Raw genomic sequence first — 13,258 nt, 5'->3', positions numbered from 1 at the left:
GTGTTATTTCGATAGCACATATACTAAAATTGGAACGATACAGAGAAGATTAGCATGGCCCCTGCGCAAGGATGACACGCAAATTCGTGAAGCGTTCCTTATTTTATGATTTAATTTGCTTATGATTTCTTTATGATTTGGTAAATGTTGTGTGTGATTTCTTTATGATTTGGTAAATGTTGTGTGTGATTTCTTCATATTTGGGTGAAACAGCGCCGCCGTGGCCGCTGCCGGTACTGCGGCGGTGGCGCCGAGTCTGAGCACTGTCAAGAGGACAGTCTGCTGGAGCTCTGTGATTCAGATTGAACGTAAAAGTGTAAACATTGTAGTAAAGTGTCTATATGTAGCCATTACGGTGTGATTGTGGGGAGAGGTTGTCGATGATGGCCACAGCACACAGCCCTCGTTGGTCCTGATGCAGTCAAGAAGGGAGGAGGCCACAGAGTCATGTCCGTGTGGGTGGGAGTGACCCCCCTCCCCCCACAGAGAAGAATGAACCATATTCTTTATAAAATATTCTGTTTCTTTATCTGTTTAAGTCTGTTTCATTTGTTCCATTTGTTTAATTTCCCGTCCAATCAGAGGGCTCGCTCGTCCCATTTTCCCAATCTGGAGCGTCCATCTTGGATCCTCGCCTCGCGGCGCACACTACTCTCCGCGACCTGAAAAGCGTGACACGTGAGTCCCAAACCTTTCTCTTTTATGACACTTTATCAATAACGTGCTTATTAACTGCTGTTGGATACGAGTGTCTAACGTAGCTGCGCTCATATAAGGGCTCTTGTTAGTGTGTGACAGTCCTGACTTAGTGACTTAGTTCGTCCGTTAATAACGAGACTCTATTAATTAAGACTCTGTGTTAACCAGCGGACGGTGTTGCTGTCTAAACCTGTTATTCACGTGGTTAGTGTTATTAACTTGTTATTATATATTATCAGTAGCGGGCCGTGCATTTCGGACCCAGGCCTTCTGTGCCGCCTCGACTAGAGCTAAATACCTTAATCACCTCATTATGACGTCACAGCTACAGGTTATAATTTGTTTCGTTGTTACATGAAGCGCAACACCTACAAATAACTGCAGAGTGCGGACCCATAAAGTGACGCAGTCACGTCAACGTATTTAATTAAGGACAATTAAGGACAATAACAAATTCTTAAAAGAACCAGTCACATTTATTTACAACAAAAACGGGCGGACTAAAACACTGTACACTGATATATAACGATCCATTCAAATATTATTAACATCAGAAGTAACGAACATAATTAACTATATAATAAAAACAACACCAGAGACACATTAACACAACGCTACTGCAGATGTAAAAAAAAAAAAAAAAATGTCCGCTCAAATAAAAGGCATTCCCAGCTATACAGTTTAAATACTTGGAAGACAAAGCCCTTTTAAACTAGTTGAGAGGGCCTTCTAGAAGCCTGGACGGGTGATTGGTCACACGGCCCACGTGACCATTAACATGCGATGTGATTGGATAACGATGCTGTTAAGCAGCTACCTTATGCATGAGGAATACCAGAGGGACACGTGAGACTCCTGTCTGTGCAATGAGAAAATAATTATAATACATGTAGTGTATTTGTGAAAAAAACTTTTAATTATAAAAAATAAATTAAATTAAATTAAAAATGTATAAAATACCTATAACTTTGTGATTCTGTTTAGGCCTTCAGAGAAGGCTTTAATGGCCCTGACGGCCCTCCACTGTATATTAGATATTATCATTTAATTATACATTATGAGTCAGGAGAAATGAACCCGTTTTATTCATATGTGTCTAAGTAAACAGTTCAGTAGAGTTGTAATGACCTTTGAGAGTTTTAAGTAAATTGTCTGATAAAAATGATTTAATTACGAACTGATGTGAGTAAATAAAAAACTGTTAGGTAACTGTTCCTGTTTTATTATAGATCTCAAGATCTCAAGTGTCACATGATCTTCATCATCATTTATTATTCTTAAGTATTTACTGCTAATGTTCCTCTTTATGTTTAGATGGATCATCCAACTTTCAGGAAGAAGATGGTGGCCCCTAAGCCTGCTTGTCCAGGCAAGTCCAGCCTAACTTATAGAGTTAATTCATCTTTATTGAACTTCCTGTGAGCACTGTTTATTTCCTGTTTCTTCTCTCTCATCATGTGATTTACAGCCTCCAACTTGAGTCCTTTTTTGGCTGCTCCGTCCTCCTCGAGGTCGTCTGAGGAGCCTTTGGATGAGGAGCTGGTCAAGGCGCTCGTAGACTTGGAGAAATGTGAGTACAAAGTCAAGTTGTATTCAGGTAACAAGTTGTTAATAACAGAAATACTTGAATTCATCGTTGACCCTTTTTATTTGCTCTCAAACATTTCTGTAGTCAGAGGAGGAGACGACTGGTAAGTTTGGGTTGAATGAATAGAATGAATAGCTGATGTCTGCTTGGTGCTCATCTCAGATCACTAACCCACCTGTCGGTCTAAACATCACTAATGGTGCACCTGTAGAGTAACAGCTCCTTCACCACCCTTTCCCTCAATCCCCTGAATTACTCTGCTGCCTGCATCCCTCATCATGTCTGATCTGGTCTCACCGTTCTCTCTTCACCTCCTTCTGTGCTCCTCTAGTTGTAATTGCAGCTTGGCTCAATGTGTGTCTGTCTCTCAATATTAAACACAAAACGCTCATTGTTTCATCTCACTGAACGCTTTTATTTCTCTTTAAGCCTCAGATGTACAGGCCCCTCTCTCGCTCCTCCCTCCACCTCCATCTGCCTCCACCTCAGCACCACATCCTGGAGCTGGTGACTCTCCTGTCCGGGATGAATCCACAGACGAGGAGCTGCCGGAGGCCACGCCGGACGAAGGGGACGGTCCAGCCTTCCTCCCTTCCACACCCCCTGCTCCTGGTCGTCTTGCCACCTTCCTCCCTTCCACACACACCGCTCACGTTGTCACCTCCCTCCCTCCCACACCCCCTGCAGCTGTTCGTGGTGCCGTAGAGGTGCAGTTGCCCGGTCCAGCCTTCCTCTCTTCAACACTGCCTGCCAACAGTGCTGAACTGAGTCTGTCTGTCACACATATGAGGCCTCAGGTGTCTCTGCTGCCCTCCTGAAGTATTAAGTTGTCCCGTATGTTTGTTTCATCAGTTGCTGCCTAAGTCCTGGCGGGCAGCTCTCTCTGCCGAGCAGCAGCAGTGGATCAGTCGGGTGCTGTTTACCAGGGACAGCTCGGGGAGGTCTCGCCTCATCAGCGACTTGAATCTCTGGTGGTCACCTCCCCAAACCCGGCCGGTCTACAGCCAGCCTCCCGCATCCCCCGATCTCTTCTTTGCATGTCGGCTGTTCCTCTGGATGCCACACCGGATTTGGCATCAGCAGCTGACATGCCCCCAGCCTTTGTGCACTGGGTCCATGACAAAGGCTGGGTTGTACAGGACCATCCGGAGGGTCCTGGACATCGACGGCTGGTACCTCATGGCCACCGAGTACCTGGAGTGCCGTCGGTGTAAGAAGAAGGTCGGAGGGTGGTCGCAGGGCATCATCCGGCAGCTGGCCCCCCAGTACAGCTGCCAGTTCCCAGCTGTACTCACGTACAAGTAAGACATGAAATTAATATCTTTGCTGAACATCCAGTTTGATATTTCTGTGGTGACAAAGCTGGACAACGTGTTTGTGCTGTTGTTTTGCAGGCTGTCCTGTGACTTGAGGGTGGTTGTACAGCTGAGGTCTCGCACTCTGGGCAACAGTGCGAGTCGGCTGTACAACACCCTGCGCGAGCAGCACTCGGAGACCTGGATGCGGAGAGCGATCCAGTACCTCGGCGTGTGCGAGCAGTTCCTGGCCTTGTACTCGGCGAGGGGGCAGACACCACCACCACCACCCGAGATGCCCCCTGTACCAACACCCGTGTGGCTGATGACGGTCTTCACCTACGATGTGCTGTCGCGGCTGGATGAGTACAAGGCCAGGATCACTTCCACCTTCGGGTCCATCTTAAAGATGGATTCCACTAAGAAGGCGAGTGGAGTTTTTTTCTTCCAGCTGCTTTGACACCTCGGATGTGTTTATGTTCTCACGTTAGCATTTCTCAACTCTTTCTCCAGGTGACGAAGAAGCTCGCTGGTGCCGCCTCTGACACGGCCACCTGCGTTACCAACGTCGGTAACGAGCATGGGCAGGTCCTCATGAGCGTCCTCACCTGCTCCGAGGGCACCGGGGGCCTGTCCAGGATGGCGACCGGCTTAATGAGGCGGTACCGACTCGCCGGGGTACCCCCTCCCCAGCTCATGTACGTGGACCGCGACTGCTGCAACAGAGACGGCGTGTCGAAGACAGCTGACTTGTTCCAGGTGTGAAACCGACAGTGTTGATACTAAAACTGTATCGGTAATATAAAACAGGTACAGACTTTTAACCCACATTATATTTCTTCTCTCACAGGAGTGGGAGCAGCTCGTGGTGAGACTCAGCATCTGCCAGCTGATGCGACGCTTCGCATCAGGTGTCACCACTGAGGCCCACGAGCTGTACCCCACTTTCATGGGGCAGCTGTCTCGCTGCATCTTCGAGGTCGACCCCGAAGATGCCCGCCGTCTCACCGAGGCTAAGCGGTCCGAGCTGGAGGAGAAGCGTGGGATGGTTGGCCTGAGTGACGCCGAGGTGATCGAGGAGATCTCCAAACGGGAATGGAGGCTCCACTGTCGGAGGAGGACACGTGGGGCAGAGGTGTCGACCCTCCTCATACAGGATCTCCTCGATACCTTCGGCGGACCAGCAGGACGCAACAGCCTGGACATCCCGTTGCTCGACGCTCTCTGCATGCAGGACATATGGAGTACGCAGAGGCCCCATCTCAGCTACATCCAGGACCCACCAGGGGTGCAGCTGTACACCCAGACCGGCAGGCTGACCAAGGGCGGAGTCATCCTGCCGGTTTATCGCTGCGCGAGGGGCTCCACGTCGTTGGAGTCCTTCCACCTCCACCTCAACCGGTTCATCCCAGGTACTCGTGTCTCTTCGAACAGGTTGTGATCAAATAGATTTAGTTTTTACATTTAAATTTATTTATTTTTTAAACCTGCTTCCTCAGGGACGCGAGCCAGCGGGATACATTTCCAGGCGTTCCTGGTCGATGGACTGGTGAGGTGGAACGAGGACCGCGCAACGGCGGCTTCACCGCCACCGGTTGCAGCTGAGGGTAAGGTGGGACGTCTGCACTCCTACAGTGGGCACCTCAAGCACGTCCTTAATCAGAAGAGCCAAAGGGTGCTTGGTCGTCAACCGGTTAAGGACTTCACCAAGCCTGCTGAGTACACGGGTAAGTGACGGGAAAACCCTTTATTCCAACATCTCCACTGAGGAAGAGCAGCAGCTATTAAATACTTTGTGTGTTTACAGGAGAGCTCATCGGAGTCGAGTACCTGTACCAGCAGACTGGGAAAGTGCTTGAGGACGTCAGCTTGGACCCTGACACTCCGGACGAGGCTGCTGCTGCCATCGAGTCGCTGGCAGAAGAGGAGGATGAGGGTGAAGATGTGGAGGACCCCACCATCTTCCAGCCCGATACCCCATCCACCAGCGCAGCAGCAGCCCGGTCAGGTGATCCAGCTGACGTACTGTCTGAGCCATCCGGGCCAGGACCCTCATCCGGGGGGCTCGCCCATCCCCCCCCTCACCCCCACCTTTACCCTGTTCTTGCTCCTGCCGGTCAGCCTCCTCTTCCTGGACCATCCATATCCCGGACCACAGCCTACATGAAGAGGAAGCCAGCCGAGGCTGCTGCTGCCGGCCAGGGGCCACAGCCCAGGGCCAAAACCCAACGACAATATAACCACTTGTGCAGGAAGTGTGGCCAGGCCAGAAGGATTGAAACTGGCCACACTCACCTTTATGGGGTCTACTACTGCGCGACGGCCGACGGGAAGACTGTGGAGGAGTGGAAGGAGGAGATGCGGGAAAAACATAAGGGGGGACGATGAAGGACATTTGTGTAAATGGTAGTTTGTTTGTTTTGTTTTTATTTATTTTTAATGTTGATTGGTTGTGTTTTTCCTTTCTAATCATTTTTATTTGGTATTACTCATTTATCACTAATGTTTGTTGTTATTACTTTGCTCTATTTATAAATACATTTTTACAATCTTCATTTTGTTTGAAGCTTTATTATTTCTTGGCCACACAGCCCTTGCTGCTGGTGCTGGTCCTGGTGCTGGTGCTGGTCCTGATGCTGATGCTGGTCCTGATGCTGCGAAAAAGGGGAGGAGGCAAAAGAGTCAGGGGCCTTCTGGGCCAGCAAAAGCCCCTCTGTCTGTGCAGAGAAGGTTCTGAAATGCCCTTAAAGTTTAGTGGATTTCTTTGTTCTACGTCAAAAACCCATGTGTGTGTGTGTGTGTGTGTAAAATTCTAGCAATTTCGGTGACTCCCTATTGGTGCAGCTTTGCGCCTCTTCAAACATTCAAAGAAGTTGGTCAAGAAGGTCATGAAAGACCTTCGTTAGAGGTTTTGTGACCAGAAGACGAGCCTGTCGTTCCAGATTCATTAGAGGAACAAAGAAGAAAACATTTGTTTGTACGGTCGCTTACAGCAAGCACAATTTATAAATGAGACTATATTTCTGCCCCGTAAGATTGCGTTTCCCACGTGTTGGAGCACATTAGTGTTTATACGTTGAAGTGGAGATGAAATCCTTTAAGATCACATCCCCTGGTAATATTGCAGTTATTTCATAATACACGCATAATAAAAAGTCACTTTCTTTGTATTTTTCTATCAAATTCCAATCATCTTCTCTTTTTCTCAAAGTAAATATGCTAAAGTAAAGTTGTACCAACCAATTTCAACCAATGATGTAGTGACAAGGGAGTTGTGAGGAGCCAGTCCTCTGAAACTCCGTGTCACGCAACACCCCTCAACCGTCAATCAATCTGGATTGTAACTACACAGCTCAAATATTCAGTTTCACTGGTGAATACGACACAGAACAGAAGTTAAGGGCTCTCTAACTTCTGCTTCACCTGGACCTCAACGTTACTGGGATGTCACGCAATGTCAGACATTTATTCTTCCACCATTACACACATCTGAAACAGTCCCAAAATGTTCCTGAAACTTGAACAATGATTACAATAAAAACTGCTAGCTATCAAAATAAAGTACAGAGATTTGTTAACTTTTGAAACTTTAAATAATTGTTCTTCGTTAAAAGTATGTCCAGTGACTATGGGCCCAAAAGTGGAGAAGGAGCACTCTGAATCTGTTCAATCTGAAAATATTAATGTACAAAGCAACTGAAGAGTTTGTTGTTTAAGATACATTTTTTTATTTCACACACACACACACACACACCTTTACAAATATAAACTTAAATGAACTCAAATTGTCGTCCTCATTTTTCCCCATATGTCTTTTGAGCATATTGCTGCCTCCTCTTCCTGTTCAGAAGCTCATGCACGTCCAGCTTCTGCCTGTACTGGCGTGTCCTGTCGACCCGGGCCTGGTGCAGAGCTCTGGAGGAGAGCCCTCCTCAGACCTCTGTGAGCCACTGCTCCACCGATGTTTTCTGGGGGCCACTGGCCTGGCAAAAGGTCTGCTTTGTTGGCAGATGGATGCTGTGACCCAAGTCGACCTCTGGCCACAGGACTTGCAGGTCCTCTGCCTCCTGGCCCCCTGCACGAATATACACACACACACACACACACAGGTTTATACAAATGCATCCTCACAACAGCAGCAAACGGAACATATTCAGTGTATGGTTTCTTAAACCTGAACTGAGGAGGAGGGCTTTAGGACCTCGGGTCAGCCTTCCACCTCTGAATCTCCTCTCTCAAAGACCTCTGGTCTGTCATTTCTGCATGAAGACAAAACAAGAAGGAATAAAGTTCACATTCAGAAACAACAGGAGCCAATCAGAGCAGAGCAAATGTACCAAAATATCCTAAAAGTTGAAGACGTGGTTCAGTTGAACTCGGTCAGCATCTGTCAGAATGGGAACACTTTCCACTGGCTTCTCTTCTGGTGTCAGCCAATCAGAGTCCTGTTGACCGACACCTAACTTTGACACCTGCAGTCCAACGACAGCCATCAGTCCTCGGCCTCCTCTTCCCCCCATCGTTGCTGACGACTGGGCCCCTGTGGTGGATGTTCCCTTTGAAGTGTGGAACAAAAGAAAGGGGTGTTTTTATGTTCAAATATTAGATATCACACACACACACACACACACACACACACACACATACATCTTTACCAAAATAATCTCTGTGCATATTGCTGCTGCCTCCTCCTCCTGTTGGTCCTCTAGTTGCTGGCCCTGTCCGGCTGCATTGAACAAATCCACACACACACACACACAGGTTTATACAAATGCATACACGGAACATATTCAGTGTAATTTGTGTTTTAAATAAGGACTCACCTTTTCCTCCTCTCGTTGAGGACTGGAGGCCAAAACAGTTTCTTGAACCGGAATTGAGGAGGGCTGTAGGACCTGGGTCAGCCTTCCACCTCCGAATCTCCTCTCTCAAAGACCTCTGGTCTGTCATTTCTGCATGAAGACAAAACAAGAAGGAATAAAGTTCACATTCAGAGACAACAAGAGCCAATCAGAGCAGAGCTAACGTACCAAAATATCTCCTAAAATGTTAAGACAAGTCTGTCAGCATCTGTGAGAATGGAAAAGTTTCCACTGGCTTCTCTTCTGGTGTCAGCCAATCAGAGTCCTGTTGACCGACACCTAGCTTTGACACCTGCAGTCCAACGACAGCCGTCAGTCCTCCCCCCTCGTTGCTGACGACTGGGACCCTGTGGTGGATGTTCCCTTTGAAATGTGGAACAAAAGGAGAAAGAGGAGATTTTGTGTTCAATTATATATCACATACATACACATCACATGTTATATCCACACATCAGGTGAACCTTACCCTTAATTTGTCCCTCTTCTCTCTGGCCCTGGCGTTCCTCTTCTTCATCTCCCTCTGCTTCCTCTCGCTGCTGGTGACCCCCCCTCTCTTCTCCGTCAGCCACTCACTGTTCTGTCGAGTGGGTCTGGGTTCTGGCAGAAGCTCTCCCTGGGGGGGGGCAACGAGGCGCCAAATGGTGGTCCTGGGCACCTCCCCGGTCCTTCAGACAGTCTTCCAGAGTCTCCCCATCCTCTGCTGTGACCTCACAGTAAACGGCCCACTTGTATGGGAAGTGTTCAGGCGTCTGAATGGACGCCCCACACTGAGGACAGGAGAAGGGCTGTTTCTGCACCCGCGGCTTCGTATTAAAGTCCTCCAGCTGAGGGGGGTAGCAGGTCCTGGAGAGGGAGGTCCCTCTTAGAAGCTTGAAAATCCCTGCAAGCAATAAGAAGGATACACACATTATTTATTTTAGTATAAAGGACCATCTGCTCCTCAACAGTCCCATATTAGAGTAGATATAAATGGAATTAAAGAGTTGTTGTTCACCTTTTGGTCCTGGGTCTGCTGCTGGTCCTGGGTCTGCTGCTGATCCATGCTGATGCTGCTGTGTGACTGTAAAATGTCTTGAGGCCAAACCTCACTTCACCCAACCAAACCCCCCACACTTCACCTCTCCTCCTCCTCTCTCTTCTTCTCCTGCAGCCAGTCCTCCACACTTCTGCCCCCGGAGGATCTCTGGCAGAAGTGAAACATTGTTTTTAACTTCTTGCTGTGGAAGCGGCTGTGACCAAATTGTTTGGTTTTGGGCTGTTTGCAGAGGCTGCAGGTGCAGGAGAAGGGCGCCTTCACTTTGAAGTCCTGGCCCTGTCTCTCCGCCTCCTGCCTCCTCTTGTCCAGCTGCTTCCGCTTCCACAGCGTCGTCTTGGGCAGCCGAGGAGTTGGAGGAGGCCCGCTGGCCTCCGCTGTGGGCAGATGTGGAGGAGCGGCGGCGGCGATGGCAGCAGGAGCAGCCTCAGTGGTGGGGGGAGCAGCTGCTGGCAGGTCCGGGGTCTGAGAGACGCCTGGTAAGGGCTGGTCCAGGGGGAGGCCTTGTGGGCTCTCTCTGGGTGGCAGTATTGGGGCTGGTGCCACCAGAGGAGCGCTGGTGGATGGCACATCGGCCTGGAGGGCGCATCCCTCCTGGTTCCCATTCCTCCAGTTGTACCTAGATTTCATACAGGATTAACACATTGAAGATGTAGCTGTTTTACAGTAAACCTCTTAGTTTAGTGTGATACTCACCACTGGGTGAGCGTCCTCTGATTAACCTCGAAGAGCTGCAGCTTTGTTCGGAGGGTCGGGTTATCCAGCACGCTGTCTCTGATGGTGCAGTAGCTCCTGAGGATCAGAGACCAGCGGCTGATCCGAACTCCGGCAAGCGAGCAGCTCTGAGGATGGAGCCGACACAGCAGGATGCAGACGGCCTCCACCAGCCTGCTGGCGTCGGGCCTTGCTGAGCGGCCGCTGGCCTGACTGTGGAGACATCTGCAGAGAAACAGGAAGTCAGAGGAGCCCCTGAACTCAGATTCACTTTACAAGCAGACCCTAATATTGCTTACCTTCTCATGCTCTCCACACCCACAGTGGTGTCGTTGGGTGCCTGAGTGAGCTGGTCCCTGTAACGTGGGGGGTAGTTCACAGGGCCCTTGTCTCCCTCAGGGAGTTTCTCCCACAAGGCCATGAGCTGCTCCTCACGCCCCACTGTGACTCGACCAGTCAGCCGCAGCTCCACCAGACGCTCGGCCAGGTTCAGAACATGCTGGTACCCGGGGAAGCCGGCTGGGCCCACGCACTCCTACAGAGGGCAGAAAAACAGTCCTCCGTCATTCATCATGTGGCTTTGAGGATGGAGGTGATGGAGAAAGGATCACGTACCTGCTCCGAGGCGTCCTGGAGGCCAGCTGGCGGTCGGGGCTGTGAGGTGGCCAACAGGAATTCTGTGTCTGGAAACAGGAATTCCTGAAAGCCCTCATAAACCCCTTCATCAAAGTCCTCCGCCGTCTCCTCCTCCTCCTCCTCCTCTCCCTCCTGCTCCTCCGTCTCCTCCTCTGGGACGTCGGGGTCCTCCGGCAGCTCCTGCAGCACCCGGCCGGTCTGGGAGAACAGGTAGTTGACCCCGATCAACTCGCCTGTGGTAGCACAGAAAACAAAATTAAAAACACAGTCAAAGTTGCTGGCAGCTCCCTGAGCTTCTCCCTCAGCAGGTACCTGTGTACTCCAGAGTCCGGCTGTAGCTGTGAACCAGCTGCATCCCGTAGAGGCTTTGGGCCAGCTGGTTCACACAGTGCACGTCTCTGCTACTGTAGCTGCGCAGCTGGCTGCCACCCCGCCCCACCGAGGCACGGCCGCGGTCCTCGTTCCACCTCGTCAGGCCCTCCAGCAGGTAGATCTGGAAGTGCATAGCATTGGCACTGGTTCCTGGAACGCGACAGAAGAGTGAGGTGAGAAGCGTGAGGTGAGAAGAGGACAGACTCTCAGAGAACATTAACTTGTGAGGCTTCAGACTCTTACCAGGGATGAACCTGTTGAGGTGGAGTTGGAACGACTCCAAGGATGTGGAGCCGCGGGCGCAGCGGTACACCGGCAGGCTGACTCCTCCCCGGGTCAGCTGACCAGTCCTGGTGTACAGCTGCAGCCCAGGTGGGTCCTGGAGGCACTGCAGGTGGCGGCGCTGGGTGCTCCAGATACCCTTGACCCTCTCCTGGTCCAGCAGCAGGATGCCCATGGCGTCCTTGGCCGACTTGAAGTGGGCCAGGGCCTCCTCGATGAGACGCTCGGTCTCCTGTGCCCCACGTGTGCGGCGGCGACAGTGCCGAGCCATCTCCTTGAGGGAGACCCTGCTCCAGGCCCCGGGTCTCTCGGCCTCCTTGGCTCTCTTCAGCAGGGCCACGTCCTCTGGATCCCAGACGAAGATGCAAATGGACAGGCGCCGCATGAAGTGGGCATAGAGAGGGTGGCTCTCCGTGGTGACCATCGCCGCCAGCCTCCGCACGTAGTGCCACGTGTCCAGCCGGACCACGAGCCGGGTCCACTCTGGGAACAGAGCGGCTGCTGCTGAACCACCAGTGATGGAGCAGCAGTCCCTGTCCACATACAGGACCACAGGTGGCTCCTCGCCGGCCTGCTGGTACCGCCTGACCAGCCCAGAGGTCATCTCCTTCAGCCCGGAGCCCTTGGCTGCAGTGAGGACCGACATGAGCACCTGTCCGTGCTCGTTGCCCACGTTGGTCACCCACTGGGCCGTCCCTGCAGCGTGGCCAGCCAGCTTCCTGGTGATCTACACAACCAGAAGGACTTTAATGATCCTGAGGGGGAATCGGGTCAAGATGCTCTCATTCTAAAAGAGTTACCAGAGCGCTACCGTACTAAAATATACAACCGTGTACATGACAAACTTGAGTTAAAATTCTACCTTCTTGGTGGAGTCCATTTTGAGGATGGAGCCAAAGATGGACGTCACCTTGCCTCTCATCTCCTCCAGACGGGAGAAGCTGTCGGTGACGTAGGCCGAGAGGATCCACTTGCTGGTGGGGACCGGCTCCATCTCTGGGAGGGCTGGAGGAGGTGGAACAGTCACACCCGGCATCATGAACATCTTATAGATGGACATGAAGCGTTTGCAACTGTTCATCCAGGTTGCCGTGTGCTGCTCCACCAGGCAGGAGCGCAGACGGCTGGCACTGTTGCCCAGCGTCCGGCCCGTCATCTGTCCCAAAACCACCTTGTCACATGACAGCCTGCAGAGACAACGAGAAGGTGGACAGAAAGACAGAACGGGTTGAGTTGTAAGCTTTTATAAAAACACAGAACTGCTCATGGAAAATAACCACTAAACCAAGATCTGAGCAGGTCCCTGCTGTGAAAGATGAACAGGGACCTTGAACAAAGGCAGTTGAACACTTGTTGTGTGAGGCCTTTGTTGTGAGCTTTGAGAGGTGTGAAGAGCTGAGGGGGCTATCAGGCTCCTCACTTCCCCCCCCCTCCTCACTCCCCCCTCCTCACTTCCCCCTCCTCACTCCCCTCCCCCCAGAGTTCAAAGTCCCCTTTAAGATTAAAGTCTTTGATGTACCTGTATTTCAGCAACGCTGGGAACACACTCCTGTACCCCTCATCCAGCTGAGCCATGATGCTCATCGACCATGATGCCAACTTCTTTCTACAGCGGTGACACTCCAGGTACTCTGTACCCATAAAATACCATCCGTCGGTGTCCAGGACCTTGCGGACAGTCTTGTACAAACCACATCCGGTCATTTTATGGGTACATATTGGGCAGCTGATGGGGCACTGCCACATCCTGTAGGGTACCCAGAGGAAGAACGGCCGC

At 50.9% G+C, this 13,258-nt stretch overlaps 1 protein-coding gene and 1 non-coding gene across 2 annotated transcripts; both read left to right on the top strand.

The window, feature by feature from the left end:
• On the top strand, positions 1–106 carry LOC117730200. The gene has a single exon (XR_004609425.1). It is a non-coding gene; the product is annotated as a U6 spliceosomal RNA (small nuclear RNA).
• A 2,459-nt stretch (positions 107–2,565) lies between these two features.
• On the top strand, positions 2,566–5,023 carry LOC117729430. Its single transcript, XM_034530449.1, has 6 exons — positions 2,566–2,620; positions 2,717–2,994; positions 3,140–3,588; positions 3,682–4,009; positions 4,096–4,341; positions 4,433–5,023. Exons 1-6 carry the CDS (start codon positions 2,566–2,568, stop codon positions 5,021–5,023), a joined length of 1,947 nt encoding a protein of 648 aa, XP_034386340.1.
• The last annotated feature ends 8,235 nt before the right edge of the window (positions 5,024–13,258 follow it).

The sequence above is a fragment of the Cyclopterus lumpus genome, chromosome 4 (genome assembly GCF_009769545.1).
Source record: "Cyclopterus lumpus isolate fCycLum1 chromosome 4, fCycLum1.pri, whole genome shotgun sequence".
Lineage (NCBI taxonomy): Eukaryota > Metazoa > Chordata > Actinopteri > Perciformes > Cyclopteridae > Cyclopterus > Cyclopterus lumpus.
Note: the sequence above shows the minus strand (reverse complement) of the source record. Positions and strands in the feature narration are given on the sequence as shown.